The sequence below is a fragment of the Zootermopsis nevadensis genome, unplaced genomic scaffold, assembly GCF_977971745.1.
Source record: "Zootermopsis nevadensis isolate Lab colony 2312 unplaced genomic scaffold, Znev_1.0 Znev_ptg000002l, whole genome shotgun sequence".
Classification (NCBI taxonomy): Eukaryota; Metazoa; Arthropoda; class Insecta; order Blattodea; family Termopsidae; genus Zootermopsis; species Zootermopsis nevadensis.
The window spans coordinates 17,539,128-17,561,246 of record NW_028259134.1 but is presented as its reverse complement, the minus strand read 5'-3'; the positions used below and the strand labels follow the sequence as shown (position 1 = coordinate 17,561,246).

Sequence of the window (22,119 nt, the reverse complement as noted above, 5' to 3'; positions counted from 1 at the left end):
AGCTTCAGTACACATTGCATGCAAATATTTATATAGTTCACAGTTGAGGACAACAGAAGCAGGACCATGGGAAGACTTCTGGTGGATACTTGATGCAGTGGAAGAAATTAGGTAAATATTTATTAGGTTATATTATAAATTTCGAAGTGAAGCATCAGTCAGTAGTGTACAGAATTATTTATTGTACATGATATATCAGGATAAGGAAAACAGACCTGATTATGGATGAAATATAATTCGCTACTGTAATCTTGAGACTTGCAAGGAATGCAGGAAGTCCGAAGCATTAAAGGCAGACACTATCATTCCTCCACCCCACAAGTCTCAAGATTACAGTTGTTGCCTATAGATGTTCTTTTGCTACTTTTAGGAAAAATAAAATGAAACATTGCTTATAATTTTCAAATACTTTTTATTGCTTACATGTAAAGCTTTATTATTGTATCAGTTGAAGTTTTAGAATGATTATATTTACACATTCTCATCAGTATATTACATAATGACAATACATATGCAGCTACTGACATTTTGAGTGAGAAATCTCATGTTTTCAAGGAAAGAAAGTACCTGTATTGCACTAAATGTCTAACTGGAAACAACATTCACTATAACATGGGGTGTAACACATGCCTGGAGGCAGACAGCATGTACATTTATATAATACATTTATAGCTTTATTAATGTCAAATTGAGCTATTATTTGTCAACATAAACAATATTGTTTGTTGGTGATTAAAACAAGCATGTCATTCACAAATTCAAAGAAGTCTCTTCAGTCATTCACAGGTAGTTAAAAGCATGTTATTGTCCATTTTCAGTAACCTAGTGCTAAGCAATAGTATATCAAATTCACTTGACGTTCTCAAAACTCAGTATCATGTTCAAATTACAAGTTACGCAGACAGCTCTCAGTCATATTTAAACAAGTGTGTTACATATTTTGTTTATTCTCGGTGTGCATTTATGTGAGATTCACTTGCCTTCAAAGCCATTTACACATGCATAGGCTAAGTAAATGATGCAAAGTAATTACTGCAGTATGAAAATAACCTTTGGAGATTTCTGAATCATCATGATGGTGACTTATGATGGGAATACTGCGTACCTATTTTGTCTTCCAAGTTTCTCAAGCACTGAATTTAACATTTATGAGGGTCTTACAATGTTCTGTGAGATTTGAGATTCTCATAGCAATGACTGTTGATGCTAGTCTTCTGGGCACATGGTGTTACAACCCAGAATACCAACAAACATTTTAGAATGTCTGATTTAATTAATACATTCATAATTATTTTTCTAGAGAGATATTTTTAATGTTGTATAATTTATGCACTGAAGCCCAAAAGTGCAATGGAATTTTGTATTTTCTACAAAGATAAAATCCCATATATTGCTAAAGTTGTGCATTAATTTTCAGATAGTCAAATTCTCTGAAAAAGATAACCTTTCTCATTGCAGAATACAGATACTGCTGCTGCACTATGAGACTTGCTTGTTATGTATGCTTCACAACAGTTGTCAGCTAACCCTACAGTTTTAGTCATGTACAGTAATAAATACATATATTGATTTGATAGATGAACACCAGTGGGCTTGACATAATACAGGTTGACTCCTTATGACCATTAAATGTTGCACAGTGTAAGAAGTTTTAATATACTAAGATGTATACAAAGGTTATTTTGCAACATTAAAATCAGCATTTCCCAATTGGTTACTCAGCGATCAGCCCACATCCTGCTGATCCTGATGAAATTAATAATAGTTATAATACTTTTAAAATGTGTTACTTTCATACCATTGCACATTTCAACTCTACATCAGATTGTGGTCCACTGCCTTCCGTTTTCAGGGCAAGCAAACCCTCGTGTACAGCATATCATAATCTTTAGGACCCTTTGAAACAAAGCTCTATCATAAGTATTTTTTAAAGTATTCTCACATACCTTTGAAAATGAGAGCCACTGTCAATTCTAGCGCATGGAGGACTTTCATGGTAGAGATCTCAAATCCAAATGACTGTTTTCAAAACAGCCATTTACAAGGAAAGGCTTTCATACATTTTGCAACATCTGACCTTTTATTTGCTTCACCATATCCAGCTGTATACATACAAAGAACTGCCAAGAATAATGCATCCAACACTACCTTAACCTCTACATTCCAAACGTTAAAACTGGTTACTCTCATTCTAACAGCATGGAGGTCAGGATATCATGAACAGATGTCAACTGGATATAAAAATTGTCATTTAGGAGCTGAAAATGTGTTTAAACCATGGAACACACCTCTTGCCTCAGTAGTCCTCTGGCCCTCTTGTACTCAAATTAGTGATCACAACCTCTTACATAAATGTTTCATCAGACCTATTATAAGGCATCCACACCAGTACCAGTAAATGCCAAATAGATAAAATTATAGATGATTTTTCTATTTGACTTTTTCATATTCTTTACAAAGTTTAAACTTGGTCATATTGACCCTGGGCGGATTCCTCTATACTACAAAATACCAAACGCTACATAACAGAAAAATTTACACCAACTCTAGAAATCAGTGCCAACAATAAAAAAGTACTGCAGTTTATTTTAACATATTTTGATTGTAATTATAAATCTAAAGAAGGTAACTGTAATACATTAGAATATTATAAGAATATAATATATTCTATTATATGACATAAAAATATAGTAAGAAGACTAAGTATCTGAGGATATGTCACTAAAGATGCTGCAAAGACCAAGTTTCTATAATATGATAACCAATTTTAGCATTTCATGTAAAATATATAATGATCCACTTACATATGCACAGCTTTTGACTGTAGCTATGGCTTAATGATGTGGGATAAAACAGTCACTTGTACGGTTAAAGGCAAAGTCTCCATCTAAATGCAATCTCTGAATATTAAACTTACCAATTAGAAACCTAAGTCTTGTGCTGCTATTAGATACTGTATCATTATTCAAACTTACATTAATAAATTTAATTTGTATTTTCACACAATATGTTGTGCAAATGCAATCAATTCTATTTTTATATACTGATGTAAATGTATGGAAATTCCATGATAAAACTGAATATTGCTTTAGTAATATACTTAAAATAACAGATACAGAGCTCATTTCAATTTAAAAATTTGTGCAGTGAGAATTAGCATACCAAACAGACTGATAAATTGTATGACAAAGACTTGTGGAACATTCAGTGTTCACATAAAACAAATAGAAAATATTCACAACACCAAGTTTTATATAATATATGAAATGATTACTAATTCCTAAAAAGTTACTTTCCAAGAAGTAATTACCTTCTTTAGTTTTATCGCATAACAGTACACACACATCATTGTTACTGGCCCGTTTATGATGTCTAATATGAGAAACTTTCTGCTATTTCAGGTATGACGATAAATAAAAACAGTGAATATCTATGGGGCATATTTCATCACTCGTGGGCCAGTGGTATTACTACATGCGACAAATACAATCAGGCTGCCGCCGATTATTTTCCCTGTGTAAACGGCGAGTGGTTGTATCTCCATATTGAATTCCTGATCCAATCCTCTCTGGGTCAAGTTCACCTAATGAAAAGGATATTAAAACATGTTTAAAACAGAAGAATACTTTCTTTGAAGTTTTCTGAACATCCATAATTTATCTAAAGTAAGAATTACTATTTAGTGGACTAACAATAGCCAAGGTAGATGTTTGGAGGGGACAACTTGGATTGAGACAAGTTATGAGAACAGCCCAAAATTAAGTTTGACACGTGCTCATATATTGTCAAATCTTGACTTTTGTAAATATATGTGCTAGATGCTCATTTTCTCATCAGTTAATTTATTGTTTTTAGTTGCCTTTATATTTGTTAAGGGCATTAACAGAATTTACCATCAAAAGAAGGAAACACATAACTGGCCATTGAAAATATACAATTACTGCTGTCATGTGTGAACAAAACACAAATATAATGAACATTCCAAAGTGCACATGCCAACTGTGAAAATTTCTCATTTGTATATAAACAACAATAAACTCTGGTTGAATTAAAGAAATTTATTTTTCTAAAATACATACCTGTCTCAATTTTAGCTAGGATTGTCTTGGAGCATTTGAGAAATGCTTCTTCTACATTTTCGCCTGTTTTAGCACTCGTTTCTAGAAACATCAGCTCTGTAATATAAAGAATTAAAGTTTTATAATACAAACAATTAACGCAAAAACAGGTTATTTCTTGGTACAGTACCTTTACAGGGAAGATAAACACGTTCCAAAACTACTAACATCACCAAGGCCTGGAACATTTTGTGAAATGTATTAATCTGATACTGATGTCAGAGATCGGTTCTCAACATTTACTGTACTCAGTATCTGATTATGTTTTTATGTAAGACATAATTGTGCCTCAAGTATATGTCATATTCTTTTGCAGAAAGTAATTTACCTCAACTAAATACATTGTGAGATTTCAAGATCTCATGGCAACAAGTATGAAGCCAGCTGTCTTCTGGTTTATTGCACTGTGTAGCCTGGTAAAAGTTCACTGGTATTTTAGAGGTGGTTACTGCCTCCAAAACAGGTGTACACTTATACTACACTACACAGTGCAGGAAATCAGAAGACAGCCATCTTCAACATACACATTATAAAATAATATTTTTATTTTGTATTAATGTGTGTGTGTGTGTGTGAGACCTATGCGAAGTTCTGAAATGACCTTACAAAACCTGTATGCCATTATAAGGCACTGAACTTGACAATTAAGCTTACATTGAAAAGTCACATAAATGATATACTGAAGAGAGGAATTATTAAAATAGAAAAAGGCCTAACCATTTTCCTGTGCAAATCGGCTTGCCTCGAGGAATGTAACTTCTCTGTCACCATCCAGATCCCTCTTGTTGCCTACTAAGAGAATGATGATGTTTGGGCTAGCCAATGTACGTGCATCTGATAACCAATTTGCAAGAGCATTGAAAGTTTCCCTGTTGGTAATATCATACACCAATAGTGCACCTGCTGCTCCCCTGTAGTAGCTGCGAGTTACTGACCTTAAACAATAAATTATCATCAGCACACCACATTTGGCCCTCATTACATTTATTATATCCAGTACCAGTAACTCAGGATTATCACTTACTAATCACTGTGCTGCACACAGAATACAATGAACAGCTCCTGTATTAAATATAATTATAAGGTCAGCTGCAAATATTCACACCAATAAATACGAAATATACTTACAAAGCTTTGAAATATCATACCTAAATCTTTCTTGCCCAGCAGTATCCCAAATTTGAAGCTTTACAGATTTTCCTCCAACATTTACTATTTTTGAGCCAAATTCAACTCCGATTGTATGACTGCTGTCATCCTTAACTGCACATAGAAACATATTCTTCAGCCACAAATATATTACACATTACCATCAACAAAAAGTTGACACATGTTCGTATAGCATCAACTTACACTTGCTTTCAATAAACTGGTGCAACAGGCAAGACTTTCCCGATCCTGCACTTCCAATAACCAAAAACTTGAACAAGAAATCTGAAAATATTTAACAAAGACATATATTGCTTACGATATATAAATTTCACTTATGTACATACGTATATACCGCACAGAAAACATACCATACGATTCTGACATTGTGAAATTCCTTGAATGTTTCAAAGGCCTATATTAAACGTAATCTGATGGCAATATCTTAGACAAATCCTGTCACTTCTTCCAGATCTCTGAAGGTGCCATACTTCCAGTATTGTTTAAACATGCGGGAAAAGTGTCACAAGTCACAATTATTTTATTCCTGCAACTTCTTTAAGGCCTTAGCAGTTCAGCTTACGACTCTCAGGCGTTACAAAAAAAACTAAAAGCATGCGTCAACAATAATAAACCATTATTTTCTGTAGTCTTGATGTCAGTGAAAATAATTCTGACAGTGTCGATGCATGGCCTCGTTGAAACCGCGTAATGCTGCAGAACACAAAATGTGTAGGATGATAGGTATTCTGTGGGCAGGAACAAATTTGTACGTAGTGTGTTCAAAAAATATATATACTGTGCTTCTTTCTCTTATCTAAAATCCCCGTAGTCTGTTTAACGGTTTAGTATTTAACAACCATTTGTTTATGATATGACCTTTAGTGAGAGAATCATCGTTGGTAAAGAAAAACGTCGTACTCAGTTTTATGCGTGGAGTGTAGGCCTTATAGCGGGAAGCTGGAATTGTTGGTAAATAATCGGTGGATGGTGGTGTTGATATAACGGATTTGATCTTCCATGGGCTTGACTTGTGAATTTTGTACCTTTAGTTGCTTTACTTTTTTATATAGGTTTTATATAGTTATGTCATAATGGTACGGGAAGATATTCACAGTTTAATTCATTGTAACTTTCAACAGTTGCATTTCTTACATCCAATACCATTCACATTTAAGGAGGTATGTACTGATATTGAAAATACTGTATAATTTTAAGAGACTTGCTAAACGTATTTCGCACAAGCATTCAAACCTCGTATTGTTGAGAACGGATTTAGTCTGCCAACCTGATTTCTTAATTATATTTCTCTGTAGCTGCGTACTAATTAATCAATTAAATTAAATAAAGGATTATTTCTGATTGATATATTTCTCTTTTCAGGGAATGTTCAAAGTTCCCAATGTAAAGGGATTTCAGGATTCCATGCACTATTTGTTATCTATTGTTGACCCTGTGAAATGTGCAATGATGATCCCGTGGCCGTTGCTTGATAAGAAAGGAGAATCACAATTTCGCATCACAGTGAAAACACTTCTGATGGAAATAAATGGAGTAAGTGAATGAGATAATTTTATTTTTACTTTTAGTTTTTATTTTAATTGAATCACACAGTGAATACTTCAACTTATGACTGTATTTATTTTGCTTTGAGTTATATTTAATGGATTATTTGTATGGTAATTGATTACTTGATTATATTTCTAGTAATAGCACATGAAGGTTCAGCTTTGCTGTTGCCAAAGCTCAGTGGAGACACTTCTGAACCAATTACACATATTTTCTACTCTCACAATTTATTTCACTATATTCCATCTTAAATTTACTTCCCATCTCTGTCGTTACTGCTTTCCAAGAAGATTCTCACCAAAATGCAGTTTACATTTCTTGGTTCTCTTGTCTGGAACACACATCCAACCTATTATAACCTCCTACATATCATTAATCTGACTGGAAAGTGACCTCTATAAATTCAGGTTTTATCTAAATCATTGTTTCTTTTTAGGCTTATCCAGAAGCTAATTTACCCAAAATATTTCTGTCATTTTTTATGAATCCTGGTGGTGAGAAGTTTGCAAATTTTATGTGGAAACTGACAAAATTTGTACTTTTCCGGAGTCTTTGTCAGACATATGGTAAGTTGTGTAAAATTGGGTATGCAAATGTTATTGAGTAGTTCATTATTGGGTACATACTCATATAGTTTTATTCTTATGAAATAGCATTTATTTTTGAAAACTTAAACATGTATGTCTATTCTTTAAGTTAATTGAGCTATTATTTGGCTTTCGTGTAATTAAAATTCAAAATTATTCAGTAATTAATTTTTGTATTTTTTTTTTTTTGGAAATTTTTGTAAGGTCTTATTTAGGCTTGAAAAGTGTCATGTGAATGCTTCAGTTGAGTATGTTTTCTCTATCAATTGGAATATAATGTGTTGAGTAATTTACTTTTTATTTGTATGTCCATGTTCCTTCAGGTACGTCAGATGTGTTATTTCCACCCAGAACATTCAGCAATGATTCCTTGGCCAGTGCAAAGCTTAGTCTTGTCCAGGCAATGACAGAATGTACTACACAGAAGGCAATTGCAAATCAATTGAAAATTGACTCTTTAATGTCACAGGAATGTGAAAGGTGAATATCTGAGTTAACCAGATAATTTCCTTTGTACTTGGTTGCAAAGAATACTGTATGAATTCTTTATTCAGGTTTTAAACAAATTTTGACCAAGAAAGCATATTTATAGACATGTATGCAAGCTCAAGAAATATAGTTACCATTAGCTTTCAGAAATATGTGTTTTGTGAATATGGAGTAAATAAGGCTATGGATTATGTACTTGGAGCCCACCTGCTTTATGATATTTATGAAATTTTAGGCAGTGCAGTATACAACTAAGTGAACTGGAAGCCAGAGTAAAAACTTATGACAATCTGTTGAAGGAATTGGTAGAGGAGTTAGCTGTTTCCACAGAAATGAAAGAGAAACTCTCCTGCAACTTTTATGACAGCAGTGTTATTGCAGGTATGGTTCTTTCTTTTTAACTTTGTATGTCTAAGACAGTGTTGCGCACCATATTATGAAAATGGTTATTTCCATTCCAGACATGGAAAAGTTGACTTGTATAAATCATTAAGTTTCTTGTTTGTAATATTATAAATTGCTGACTTTACCATTTTAGGTTAAAATATTTATCTGACTATTTTGTTTGCAGACACTTACAATGTGTGGTCTTCTATCAGGAACTTATATTTCACTTCTATACAAAACAAGCAGCAACATTATTGTTTTTCATTTGTCTTTTTTATCATTTTGGATGATTTACACGATCAGTAATATCATACCACTGACCTTGAAGGACATCCTGTCATTAACAGACTACATTTTTAACTGCTGTTTCAAAACACTTCTTCACTAAAGCCAAGTACCTTTTCCGTTTGCATTGTAAAATATAGTTTCCTTTTTCCATGGTAGAACATGGTAGAAATCTGCCTTTTATGACTACCCTCAGCAGGCATCCTAACCTCCTTTATTCTCACTATATCCAAACTGCACACCATTGCCTCTAAACAATGACTGCCATTCATTCGCCCTGTACATTCAAAGTACCATTTCTCGTGTTCTTTGAATGTTGCCACCATGGGTTCCCAGTTCCAAGTATTTGTACAAGTTTTGTAACACAGATCATTGATACTGAAGAATTAAAATCCCTGAACTGGAGGACCACCGCTTGAATTGGTTGTCTGTGACTATTTATTTAGTATATTCACAGCTTCCTTCCATATCTGGAGTTGATCTGCTCCATCCACAGCATGAGAATGCACTGTACTCTGGTGACAAGGAAGCCACTTAACACAGAAAATTAGTATTAAAATTACAATGAATTACACTATTGTTGTTCCCATATCGAGAAACTGCATGGACCCATCATTACATTTGATAACAGGGAATTAGATAGTACGAAGAGTGGGAGGTCTCTGTTGGCATATTTATATGAAGTTTCATAAAAATGAATTAATTTTTCTTAAAAGTACTGGATTAGTAATGGACAGATCCTACTGTCTGAAGGAAAAACCTGATATGGTTTTACATTTCAGAGTGGGTTGCAGATGTGGAAGTTGAAGGCCGTGTGATTGAAGCTATTATACATGTTTTGAAGAAGACTGGAATTAATGTAACAAACTTACTTGATACCATCAGACTAGCTGAAAACAATGATGCATCTCAACTTTGCCTTGATGCTAATGGGTTTAACATCCATACTGCAAGCAGAAAGAGTATGGATAATGATTTGAAGGTAATTTTCATATTTATTGTGTCAAAAACAACATTTATTGAAACACATACTTTGAATAATGTCACCATATTCCGAAACATAGAACAATAATTATGAGATGGATAATATATGAAATAAGTGCTTTTGGAGCACCTGTCTAATCAACAGGAAATGCAGGTTCATCTCACATGGACAAGAATTTGTCTCTATGTTTATTTTGACATATGTATGAACAATAAGCTATGAAGTTCAGTTACTGTTTGTACTGTCAATTAATCATTTATTTATAACAGGAAATCATGAAGGAGATGCAAGATGGAAAATTGAGTGTGTCAGAATTTATCCATTCGTTAATTGGATTGCAAGCTTCACTGATTGATTATATTGATGGCAAGGGGTTGAAAAACATGACCATGGTGTTACCTGAATTGCATAGTGTTAAATCTGAATTTCAAGAACATGAAGTATTATTCAATGCTGTTGAAACCAAGCTGCAAGAGACATTAAACGAAGTCCAAAACAATTATGAAGCACTTTGTAAAGGTACAATAGGCATATTCAATTTTTTATTTTCTTTTGTAAATATGTAAGTAAATAGAAGTATTATTAAAATGAGCAAATGAAGGTGGATGAGATGGGTTTTGCATGCACATGTGGGGAAGATGAGAACAGTATGCAAAATGTTTGGTTGGAAAACCACTTGGAAGACCTAGGCATAGGTGGGAGAATGAAATAAAAGTGACTCTTATGGAAATAGGATTGGGGGGGGGGGGGGGGGGGTTAGATTGGATTCATTGGCTGAAGATAGTGGACCAGTGGCAAGCTCTTGTGAACACTGTGATGAACCTTTGGGTACCATAAAAGGCAAGGAATTATTTGACTAGCTGAGCTCAGGGACTCTTCTTCATGCAGTAACTTAGCAATTACCTGGATGGAACAGTGAATTACATTCACAGAAAATTTGGCCGTTCATGTGGTGAAGGGACAAACAATTTGTACAACTTATCTTTCTGTGGCCAGCAGTGTTGGGCTGTGGATGGAGTTGGAATAAGTAGTAAGTTGAAATTTTTTCTTTCTGTTTTTCAGAATTTAGGACTCTGAAATCCAAACCCACAGCAGCAGTAGAAATGTCATCTTCCATTATTTCTTCAGAAACTGCTAGTACCAGTACTGATGATGTATATATAACACATCAAACACCAGTTCGTGGTAAGACTTATTTTAATCAGAGATTTTATTGAACATTTGTGTTGTGTTATTTGAACCAGGATAGTTCATAAATCCAGCAGTCTGTCCTTGTCCTGTGCCTGCTCATCCAGTTCACATCTTTACAACTTATTTGTCTAAGTTCCATTTTACGAGGCTCGTCCACAAAGTAAGTTTCCCTGGGGCCGTTTACAGAAATAAAACACAATTTCATGGAAATATTTATTGCAACAGATACAGCAAGTGTCCAGCTATTTTTCAACATATTCGCCACCGGAATTGAGACATTTGTCATACTGTGGGACCAACTTTTGAATACCTGTGTCGTAGAAGTCTGCCGCCTGGGATTGGAACCACTGTGTGACAACCATCTCCGCCTCTCTGTCATTCTCAAAACGCTGACGCTGACCGGACAGGAATTTCTTGAGGTGTAGGAAAAGATGGAAATCACTGGGAGCGAGGTCCGGGCTGTAGGGTGAATGATTAAACACCTCCCAGCTAAACTCCTGCAGGAGACTTGCTGTCCGTCGAGCCGTGTGCGGCCTAGCGTTATCACTGACCGCACTTCACAGTCGGCGGGAGCTGGAATAAGAACCTCCATCTTCAACAGCTGCAACGATGCTACTGTGAGAACGCGGGAAGTGCCGTTAGTGCATGCGCCATGCTACGTCATTGCTCTATCACGTACGCACAGTTGCTTCGCGCAATATAAGGTTTGCTAGCTGTGGGACGAGTGGGAAACTTACTTTGTGGACGCGCCTCGTAATATTATCATACTTTTCATCCCTCAGTCTTCTGATGTTCCTTATTGTTAGTTTGAGGCTTTTTTACTTTTTTAAGATGGCTGTCTTATGGGTTGTAGCGTCTTGTACTCTGGTAGACGTTTTCTGATGGTTCAGAGGTACTTGCTGCCTCCATCATCAGGGTGATGACTACGCTTATTGCCGTGATCACGGTGGTTTCAAGTAACTCAGAAACATCAGTAAACTTATACCAGAACACATGGCACTACAATCCAGAAGACAGCCATCATCATACTTGCTGCTGTGAGAACCTCAGATCCTACTTTTTAATTTTTGTTTTCAGGTGTTAATAGAAGTTTGTGTGTCAAACAGACTGAGAATGAAGCTGTTGTCAACATAAAACTTGATCCTCAACTTCTACAAACACCAGAGTTGGAGAGAAAATTGAACAGCCCACTGCATGTGGCTAACAAATCAAGGACCAGAAAGGAATATGAAACCCCAGCACGCAAAAGTATATATGTATTACCTGCAACAACAAGCAAGACGTCATGTGCCACTGATTTACGTTCTCTTACTAGTTCACTTATGAAGAAGAAAAAATCTGTAGAAATAACACAGCAGTTCCAGTCTGTGTCAAGACCATATATGGTTAGTATTTACATTTATTGGATTTTCTTTATAATAAATAGAGATAGTGTCCATCTGGCCACTGGTCCATGATCTTATATCGGCAGCAGTCTTGGTCACTGGATTTTAATTAAATGTAAGATTGAATATTTGTATAACTTCGATCAGTTTGCTTGAAGGGCTGTGCAAACTCTTCAGACAAAATGGACAAAATTATCTCCATCTTAAGGGTTGGTGAGGAATAGGGTTGAAGATAGAAGCAGCATGTTCCTCCAAACAATTAAAACAGTACATGGCACAATAAAGCCAGAAGACCATTAACTTAATACTGACATGCCTTAACAAAATGAAATTCCATACTTTCAGCTTATAATGGACCACTTTGTTGGAATTTTATAAATTTAATTTTAAAATCATTTGTGTGTGTGGAAGGATTTTTTCACATTTATGAAATGTGTAATTGATTAAAGTTTTATTATGAAACAGAGTCATGATGCTAGAAGTACATCATCTGTCAGCAAGGAATTGTTTGAGGAGTCTACAAAAGAAGCAGGGGAGAAGGTAATGAGTTATTTATGAATAACAAAATTTATAGAGATTTTTCTGATGTTAGTGTTTAATGTTCACTTTGTTAGAACAAAAATCATGTTAATCAGATTATCACACTAAATCTTGCATCTACTCACATGGTATGTTGGATGAGCAAGTCATTAAAGTCACCATTTGCAGAGATTATGTGGCATTAATGTGTGTGGATGATTGTAGTGGTAAAATGGATGTGCTTAAAGTGGTCATAGTCTGTTTCAAAGTTCTCTTCCAGGATTTGGCTGTAGGGATTGATAAATACAAACAAAACACAACTTACCTAGGGTATTAATTTAGCAGAATTGTCATATTTTATGACATGATATGTAGTGTAATTGTATATTGAAGTCCTGTAATATTTACTACAATTGTAATTGTTGTAAATGTCTCCAAAATATTCTTCCTGAAGTGTATCTTGTTCCACTTTGTATATGGCATTTTACATTTTTCTGGTTTTAATTGTGTGTATGTTTTCTGATTTAGTTTTCTCACATTCCTGCGAGTTCATATGATAATGAATCTTCAACACATTTTCTTGTAGATGACTCTTTAGATGGTAAGTCATAACTCAGTAGTTAGAGTAGTTTAGATATCATTAACACCCATAATACTGAGTATGCTCTACAGAACAATTACAATGAGAACATGATTATAAAATAATTGCAGTAGACAGCACTTAAAATTATTACTAGTTATTACAATCAACTGCCTTATACAATCTGGTTTCTGAGAACAAATTCATTGCCTCTTGGAATAATTTTTTTTTTTGTTATAAGAGTCAAACTTTGTGTAAAGTACAGGGGTAAATACTGTCTTTTGAACAGTATGCCTAATGTGGTCCATGCAACAGTAAGTCTCAGATGTTTCATTATGACTGTGCATAAGCACCATGCCAATGAAATGGGGCAAGTAGAAGGGAAAAGTCTACATATTTTTAACTATATGAAGGTGAGTTCAGCTTCATCATCCCCATTCCTCTCCATAAAGAGAAGCCTTGCTACTTTCATATAGGCAGCTTGGTCTTAAAATCAGACTTTCACGTATAAAATATCTATGTGCATTTTATTGTACAGTTGTGTGGATGACATTGCTTCCTTAATTTTCAGATATAATTGAAAGTGACCATTTTCTTGCTGTATCTGAAAGTGATGTGACATCATCTCCAGCATCATTGCTTTGTTCCCCACCACTCATAGAAACAGAGGAAGGTACAAGCAGGAAAGAAAATCGACGGAAGTCACTGGATGTTTTCATTCAGCGTTATCTCAAATTTCGACATAATGCAGAACTTACATGAGATTTAAGATGCTCATTTATTATTAACAGTTGTGTGCTGAATTGTATTGATTAAAACAAGAGACTTGTTCTTTCTGTTATAAAATAAATGTTTTATGCTGGTAAACTTTATAAAAGAAGTTCCTTTATAACATTATTCAGTGGTACACTTCAGTTACTGGATGTTCTTTATGTGAAATAGAAAGGTAAACACCTTGTGTGTATGTAGGCTAGTAGTATGAGTAGCAGTAATATTTAACAGTTTTTTATGAATGCTTATATTAAGATCTAAAACAGAATGTTACTCCAGAGAGATGCTTTTGGATCATTTTAAGCTAATATTTTGGATAGAAGTTATAGAATTGAAGAAGAAATATTGTATTCTGTATATTTTTGAAGCAGTAATTATTTTTTTATTATATGAATGTATCTTCAAAAATATCTAATGTAAAAGTACTTTTCCTCTGTCTTGAGAAAAGGAAAGTGGCCAAAATAACAGTGATGAAATACATTTGTCAGTTGTTGAAGGGCTGTAAATACAGATACCACTTATTTATGCTTGTTTAGTTGATAGTCAATCAGGTGGTTAAGAATGTCCTATTATGAAATCCATAGAAACATCACACATGTTCACAGCAGTCAACAGTTGGACATTATGCTGAATCAGTTTTATCTCTTTTACTTTCACAGCCTGTTTTTATAAAACCCTTTATACTTTTACTTCGTCGAAAGTGGTTTCCTTGATTGCGGTTTTCCAACCAAAGTTCTGTATGCAGTTCTTGTTTCCCCCAAGTATACCACATGTTTGATTCATTTAGCATTGATGAAATGCCTTAATAATAAATTAATTTTAAAATCTGTTAAGATTCTAATTTAATTTTCTTTATTCCTCTGTTACTTTGTCATGATTATACATTTTCTTTTCAGCATTTAAAAACCTTTGATCTCTTGTTATTCCTTCAGAACAAGAGACAGTTTTACATTCACATAGAACCTTAATAATATAAAAATGTAAACACTTACTTGAATGTTGTTTATATATGGTGAGAAGTAAATTACAAATGTAATACTGTGATCTAGTTAAATATTAAAAGACAAAATATTTTGGTAGGATTTGAGGTTTTTATGTGATGAGTCCAAAGATGGTCATCATCTGGATTGTGGCATCATGTAGTCAGGTAGAACTTTACCACCAATTAAAAGGTCCTTGCTGCCTCCATCATCAGGATGAAATATTTCACATCACTGATGGTATTTGATCCTTAAAAGGTTGTGTTCTGTTTTAAACTTATATGATACATGCTGCACTAGAAGAAGCCAAATCAGAAACTGTCATACACATGGACACCTCACTTATTTCATGTCAAGATGTTATATTGTTTGATATAGGTATGCATGAATCTTCTTCCTTTTTAAGGTTTGGGTACTGATTTCCCCATTCCAAATCAAAGACGTGGATCTATTGATCCTTCCACCTACTTGTACGTCGCCCAAGGTCTGTTCTTCCCTTTGGTTTGTATTCCATAGCAGCTTTGGGAAGGCTTTTTGGGGTGTTTGTTAATATTAAAATATAAATTTAAAAGCAAAAAATTATCCAGCTCCTAACACCAAAAATGAATGCCTAGCAGTACGTGCAGTCATTGGGAAGCGAGGATAGACCTGTAACTTCACACATTATAATGTTTGCCTTGTGCATTTCAATATAAAAGACTAATATAATACAATACAATGAACAATTCATAATGAGATAACTGTAGTTAAGTGGCAGTTCCTTTGTTACCATATGTTGCATTTGCTGCAGAACAATATATTATTTGGAAGTTAAAATTATTTTATTTACGGTATAGATCCACAGTGCATTATTTTATATTTAACGCGTTGTTTTTGTTATTACTATTATTATTTTTATGTCATCTCAGCACATACAGTAGTGAACATATCAATTATGCAGTATATAATCGTGAATCTTTGCTCCACGTTGAGTGAAAATATAAAGTATCCTCAGTATCGCTTGCGGGAATTTTGAAACTAGTATGTTGGTTCAATACGGACACTAGGCAAAATGATTGTACCAAAGCCTTATTTGAATAGCCATAGGCGCTTTTGGCATTGGTTAAATATTGTGTGGAATAGGTAAGTTTAACTTGGACTGTAATGTAGTTTATCCATATATTAATCGTAATTAAATGTTCCTTTACCATTAATTAAAACCATAATGGATTCGATTCATAACTTTTTGATACGAAAGAGAATTATTACTTATTTGGTCCAATTATATATATGTATACACACATACATATAATATACACACATATACATACACACACTTCTTGAATTGCCTTGATTTCACGTAAAGTGCTAAGTAAGGTTATGTTATTTTAGAAAATCACAACCAAACATTCATCAAGTTTCCGAGTGTGTAAGGTCTTCAGAAAGAGTTTCAGGAGCAATTCGAAATCTGGCATTTTGTAACTCCATATTCTTGTATAATGTCGTATTTTTAACTACACCAGTATATCTGTAACATCACATGATTTTTTTTTTATTAAGTTACTAAAATGGAGGGGTTGTGAAGTGAAGCACTCTTCTTCTAGTGCAGTTGTTTCATTGTGTGTTTCCTCCACAGTTCATATAGATGTTTGTGATGAGGCACTTAGTTAAAAGAATAGTCTTTGGAACATATAAAGAAATGAGCAGGGTAGAGAGTTTAAGCCAGGTTCTCTTGGTGGTCTGTCTTATTTTATTTTGCAATAGATGTATTATAAATATGTATGTAGAAGAGTTAGACCTAACTCAATCCATTATGACTTAACTGACCTCCAACCTGTTACTCCGTAGTGTGTTCAGAAAGTGTTTATGTGGATCATTTAATCTTAATAAAATTACGAATATTTAATATAGTTTACCATTCTATATTTAAGCATAGCTTCTATAACATTATGTGTAAGGCAAAACCCATCCTTATATTCATAGATTTACTTTTATAGCAGTAAGTAAAGCAGGCCAGATAATGAGAAAGTGGAATGAAACATTGTGAGATAGGCCTGTTAGTTACCATGCCATTTCTTCTATGCATAGCAAATTGTGAAGGTAAGTCCTGAGCTATTGGCTCTTTTGTATGCCAGAACAAGTTGTCCTAACATTTTTTTTTGTTTATACACACAGGCTAGTTACCCGACTAAAGGATTTCCTGATTCCCTTAAGAAATTCAAGGATAGTACAGATGACTCTTGTTATGTGTACTTTCATTACCCACAGTTTTATTTCAGTATCATGATAGCCGCAGTCACCTAACTGTAACCATAGTTGAAGTTGTCATGTAGGCCCAATAAATTATGTGTGCAGTTTCACTGACTCACTGCACCATTCTGATATTACAGGTCTACAAATAAAGGCCTTTCAAGGTGTACAGCTTAGAAAATCCTGTTTTGAATATTTTTTATATATATTTACAGGGATATAGCCCCATCATGTGAGTTACATGTACCAATTTATTTGTATTTTCTTCATCGCCACCAATAAAGTGGGACACTGAAAAGGAGGGGTAACAAAACTAACAAGTAATTTTATGTTTGTGTAATTTTTGCTTTTATGAAGGTAATATCTCTTGCTTCAGAGTCGATAATGAACGAATTGCAAAAGTTGGCCCTGATAGGGCATGTGCAGAATGGTTAATGCGTAATGGAGCCTTTGTTAAATGGACTGATGACTGTGAATTCCTGAAAGATTATAATGCATTACCTGCAGAAGAACATGTAAGGTATATTCAGAAGATTGATGCTACAGACTCTTCAATTATGCACTATGGGTTTGGATACTTCAGTGAGTACTTTTAAATAATGTACTTTAAATAGCCCAGATATGTTTTAGCAGTCACTAAAATAAATAATGTATGTGGTCAAGCATGTAGTCCTGAAAGTGCTGGGGCAGTCTCACAGAGTCATAAACACTCTAAGTACGAGGCGCGTCCACAAAGTAAGTTTCCCACTCGTCCCACAGCTAGCAAACCTTATATTGCGCGAAGCGACTGTGCGTACGTGATAGAGCAATGATGTAGCGTGGCGCATGCACTAACGGTACTTCCCGCGTTCTCACAGTAGCATCGTTGCAGCTGTTGAAGATGGAGGTTCTTATTCCAGCTCCCGCCGACTGTGAAGTGCGGTCAGTGATAACGCTAGGCCGCACACGGCTCGACGGACAGCAAGTCTCCTGCAGGAGTTCAGCTGGGAGGTGTTTAATCATTCACCCTACAGCCCGGACCTCGCTCCCAGTGATTTCCATCTTTTCCTACACCTCAAGAAATTCCTGTCCAGTCAGCGTCAGCGTTTTGAGAATGACAGAGAGGCGGAGATGGTTGTCACACAGTGGTTCCAATCCCAGGCGGCAGACTTCTACGACACAGGTATTGAAAAGTTGGTCCCACGGTATGACAAATGTCTCAATTCCGGTGGCGAATATGTTGAAAAATAGCTGGACACTTGCTGTATCTGTTGCAATAAATATTTCCATGAAATTGTGTTTTGTTTCTGTAAACGGCCCCAGGGAAACTTACTTTGTGGACGAGCCTTGTATAAGGTTAGACTGGCACTACAGTGTTACAGATACACCTGTGCTCATTACTCTAACATGCTAGCAACTCTTGGGAATTCAGTCCCATGAATCCTTGCAAGGTGGTTAGCTAGACCCATTGCAGTATATGGTAGGAAACTTTATTTAACATTACACAGTGAATATATTTTTAAACTTGTATACTCTGACATGTACTGAAATGCTTAGTAGGCAGTAACTACTCGTCTTTCATTTAATAATACAGTAAAACCCCTCTAGTTGGACACCCCTATATCCTGGACACCCCTTTATATTGGACACTTTTAATTGGAACCAGCGAATATCCTATAATTTTACATGTCCACAATACCCTATATCTTGGACACCCCTTTATCCTGGAACTTGAACACCTCTTTTGTTGTAAGTTGGACAGGTTCATGCACTTAACCTCGATGCTTTTCAGGGAAAGTTTTTCAGTTACATATTTTGTTATTTTGAATTTCTGACTGATGAATGCCTCCTCTCTAGAGGATTGTCTTATGGACATTGAACCCAGCATTGGAATGCATTGCAAGTGTTTAACCATTCTTTTGCTGAACCCTTAACTGGACTACAGTATCGCAGAAGACACAGTTTTAACTCCATCAGTACTGTGCTTGCATTTGAGTTCAGACTGTGTTAACAGAAATGGGATTTTTGTTTTTGCGATGGGGAAGCGAAAATTAGTGGAATTAACTTTAGAAAATGTTATTGAGGCTGGGGTATAATGTGCAATGCATGGGAGTGGGCTTCAAAAGATTATTATTAATACTATTGTCATTAATTCTTAATTTAAGTAAGCCTACAGCAGTTAGTGTATGTAAGTAAATAGACTATATTGTCATTAAACCACAATCTGATATTTCTCTTTCCCTCTATCTTGGACACCTCTGTAAGTTGGACACATTTTCGTGGAACCACAAGTGTCCAACTTAGAGAGGTTTTACTGTAACACTTTCCTCTCATGTACACTTTGTCTCCCAATTTGTCTCATCCTACTGGACCTTCCAACCAGAATTTTATATTTCTTTGTTTCTTTCATCCCACCTCCTGTGCTGCAAACACACCCATCTCATCTCTTTCATGATTTAATTACCATAGCAGTAGGTAAAGGGAACAAAAATTGCCACTAAATATGGCAAAAACCTAATGTTATGGTTAACACTCATGCTTCATATTCAGGCGGTCCCAGGTTCAAATCTCAGTCTGGAGACCAGCTATCCTGACTGGGGGTTTTCATTGTTTTCTTCAGTCCTCCCAGGCAAATGCCATGGTGGTACCTTAAATTAGGCCATGACCACTTCTTTCCACATCATTTCACTTTCATTATCACCCTTTCATTTGACGCTTTATAGTCAGAACTACTAATAAAGCATCATTAAACGAACTACAGAATAGAAAAAAATATGGAAAAAGTAATGTTATTAATATTTTTTGTACTTGGCTCCTAAATATTTGTTTCTTACACAGAATGATAGGACATTATTTTATTTCAGCACATAAATATGCAGAATACTAATTTCCAACTAGGTAAATATTCCATATCAGCATGCCTTTATATTCTAATGACAGGTTTATATCATGTATCATTCCAGATGGCTGTAAGCATGTAACACATGTAAAGTTCCATCGTTGCTTGTATTTAGAGAATGAAGCTCTGGAAAATCTGTCATATCTTAAGGATTCACTGCAAGTTCTACAAATAATCAGTTGTGGAAACATAACTGATAAAGGCATAAAATCTCTTCAAATATTAAGGTTGGTATTTGTATGTGAGACAATTTTGACCAGTCATCTCTCATTATACACCCACTCCTCGCAATACAAATTGACAGTAGTAATGAAATATTTAATATCTGAGCCTTATCCAGAATTTAATTTTGTTTCAGAGGAACAGGTTAACAGAAAAGGAAACCAAACTTTGCATGTTATTCTTTTGGACAGGCAAAAACTTTTGTGTGCTAGCATCAGCATGAATGGTGGTCATATTCAGTATATTTTGTAACACTCAAGTCAGAATTCCAATATTACATATGGTTCCAAACTTCAGGGACATGTTTTGGGATAATACCTTATTATAGGCCATGACCTCTTACAGACATATCCTTTTCAGCACACCATTCTCATTCATTCCATGCTTATTCAACTCTGTATATCTGAAATAAATGTGTGGGTGTGTGACCTAAGAAACAAAGCATAGCTCTTTGCCTCATCATGCCAGACATTTGGTATAGTGAAGAGGCTGAGACTGAACTCATTATCGTACCAAACTACACCTCTGTTACATGTAATGTCTTCTGTGAGTGAGAAGACTTCATTGATCTATAAGTATGTGGTCTGTATGTCCTTATAAAACTCGTAAAGTGCTCAGCTTGGAACTTAGATCTGGTTCTGTGAACTATACCTCTTAATTACGTTGATCTGTTACTGATAAGTTTTCTCCATTATAGTTTTTGTCTTCTTACAGTAAACTCTTATCATTACACATATATGGTTTGCCATATCTGAAGAATAAAGAAGAATGTTTGGCTGTATTGGCATCAAATTTACCAGAGTGTAATATTGAAATTCTTGACAGAAAACCAGATCATCAGTGTGAACAAGCAGAATAGACACCAATGATACTGCAGTGTGATCTACATGGTTGTATAGCATTAAAACCATTTTGAAATAAATGTTTGTTCATGAAACATATTTTCTTATCATAGAAAACAAAGGTTTCTTGTAGTTCAAATACATACACACAGAGTGAAAGTTTGGAAATTCTAGAAACCATGGGAGTAGGCCTAGAGACAAACATACTCCAGAGTTATGAAGAGTGAAATGGGATTTTATCAATATTTCTTTTTTATTCTGTTGAATTATTTGACTCTGCATGTAAATCGAACAGTACCTAAAAGGACAGTGAACAGGACATAAACATAGACTTGTAGATATGAGGAATTCTGAATCTTAGTAGGCTAACAAACAGATGAAGCAACAGATACATGCTCTGTACAAGTTTAGAATTAGCATTGGGTATATGTATAAAGATTCAGGTTTGGAGTAAACTATTGGAATTCCTTGAGAAATCAGATTTAAAAATGGAATTCCTATAATTGAACTGTAATTGAATGCAGAATGAATGTATTTGTGACATTTATATAATAGTATGACTTGTATTTGTATAACATGTATTGTATTATTATGACTTATTCTACATCCTATTGTCATCTGACTAACTTATGGATCCATGGAATGTAATAAAGATGTATGTCTGTAGAGGAAGGGGTTTAAATAATCAATTCGATCCATACAAGTGTTATTTAAATAGGTGTATAGATGCTTTGGTTTTGATGATAAATCTTTTATTTTCACTTACTCCTACATGTTTATTTCATTGTGTTTATGTACCCATCAGTGTAAACCTGAAACTCATTAATCGTGATGTCAGGATGTAATCGATTGACACAGAAGTTTATCAGAGCAATGAAACTACAATATTCAGCAAAAGTCATACTGACATTAATGTAATACAATGTTCTGCTGGTGGTCCTCCCAACCTAAAT

At 34.8% G+C, this 22,119-nt stretch overlaps 3 protein-coding genes across 7 annotated transcripts; 2 read left to right on the top strand and 1 right to left on the bottom strand.

The window, feature by feature from the left end:
* Positions 1-392: 392 nt before the first annotated feature.
* Rab4 (RAS oncogene family member Rab4) lies at positions 393-5,776 on the bottom strand. Its single transcript, XM_022068271.2, has 6 exons — positions 5,639-5,776; positions 5,472-5,552; positions 5,267-5,381; positions 4,836-5,053; positions 4,080-4,175; positions 393-3,583 (listed from the first exon to the last, which is right to left on the bottom strand). Exons 1-6 carry the CDS (start codon positions 5,652-5,654, stop codon positions 3,471-3,473), a joined length of 639 nt encoding a protein of 212 aa, XP_021923963.1. The 5' UTR covers positions 5,655-5,776; the 3' UTR covers positions 393-3,470.
* Positions 5,777-5,943: 167 nt separating this feature from the next.
* On the top strand, positions 5,944-14,844 carry dgt6 (dim gamma-tubulin 6). Of its 4 annotated transcripts, none has more exons than XM_022068266.2 (13): positions 6,098-6,239; positions 6,320-6,448; positions 6,651-6,821; positions 7,273-7,402; positions 7,747-7,903; positions 8,148-8,293; positions 9,367-9,566; positions 9,839-10,088; positions 10,632-10,754; positions 11,838-12,145; positions 12,611-12,685; positions 13,193-13,265; positions 13,816-14,844. In XM_022068266.2, exons 2-13 carry the CDS (start codon positions 6,362-6,364, stop codon positions 14,004-14,006), a joined length of 1,911 nt encoding a protein of 636 aa, XP_021923958.1. In that variant the 5' UTR covers positions 6,098-6,239; positions 6,320-6,361; the 3' UTR covers positions 14,007-14,844. The 4 variants fall into 4 exon arrangements, with proteins under 4 accessions (XP_087208024.1, XP_021923958.1, XP_021923959.1 ...); XM_022068267.2 differs by having other exon boundaries at positions 6,103-6,239; positions 6,341-6,448; XM_087351898.1 differs by lacking the exons at positions 6,098-6,239; positions 6,320-6,448 and adding an exon at positions 5,944-6,036.
* Positions 14,845-14,985: 141 nt separating this feature from the next.
* Positions 14,986-21,931, top strand: LOC110831844 (ATP synthase subunit s, mitochondrial). Of its 2 annotated transcripts, none has more exons than XM_022068272.2 (4): positions 14,986-16,117; positions 17,601-17,806; positions 20,167-20,329; positions 21,039-21,931. In XM_022068272.2, exons 1-4 carry the CDS (start codon positions 16,047-16,049, stop codon positions 21,181-21,183), a joined length of 585 nt encoding a protein of 194 aa, XP_021923964.1. In that variant the 5' UTR covers positions 14,986-16,046; the 3' UTR covers positions 21,184-21,931. The 2 variants fall into 2 exon arrangements, with proteins under 2 accessions (XP_021923964.1, XP_087208196.1); XM_087352070.1 differs by lacking the exon at positions 21,039-21,931 and adding an exon at positions 20,461-21,020.
* The last annotated feature ends 188 nt before the right edge of the window (positions 21,932-22,119 follow it).

What these genes read in the sequence shown, in the direction of transcription:
- LOC110831844 (XM_022068272.2), top strand. Translation starts at nt 16,047, where the DNA reads ATGATTGTACCAAAGCCTTATTTGAATAGCCATAGGCGCTTTTGGCAT. An exon ending in TTAAATATTGTGTGGAATAG is followed by an intron (nt 16,118 to 17,600) that starts GTAAGTTTAACT and finishes CTCTTGCTTCAG; the next exon opens with AGTCGATAATGAACGAATTG. An exon ending in AAATCTCTTCAAATATTAAG is followed by an intron (nt 20,330 to 21,038) that starts GTTGGTATTTGT and finishes GTCTTCTTACAG; the next exon opens with TAAACTCTTATCATTACACA.
- Rab4 (XM_022068271.2), bottom strand. An exon ending in CCAGTTTATTGAAAGCAAGT is followed by an intron (nt 5,382 to 5,471) that starts GTAAGTTGATGC and finishes TTCTATGTGCAG; the next exon opens with TTAAGGATGACAGCAGTCAT. An exon ending in CCTAGCTAAAATTGAGACAG is followed by an intron (nt 3,584 to 4,079) that starts GTATGTATTTTA and finishes CCTTTTCATTAG; the next exon opens with GTGAACTTGACCCAGAGAGG.
- dgt6 (XM_022068266.2), top strand. Translation starts at nt 6,362, where the DNA reads ATGGTACGGGAAGATATTCACAGTTTAATTCATTGTAACTTTCAACAG. An exon ending in TACCATTCACATTTAAGGAG is followed by an intron (nt 6,449 to 6,650) that starts GTATGTACTGAT and finishes TTCTCTTTTCAG; the next exon opens with GGAATGTTCAAAGTTCCCAA. An exon ending in TTATGAAGCACTTTGTAAAG is followed by an intron (nt 10,089 to 10,631) that starts GTACAATAGGCA and finishes TCTGTTTTTCAG; the next exon opens with AATTTAGGACTCTGAAATCC.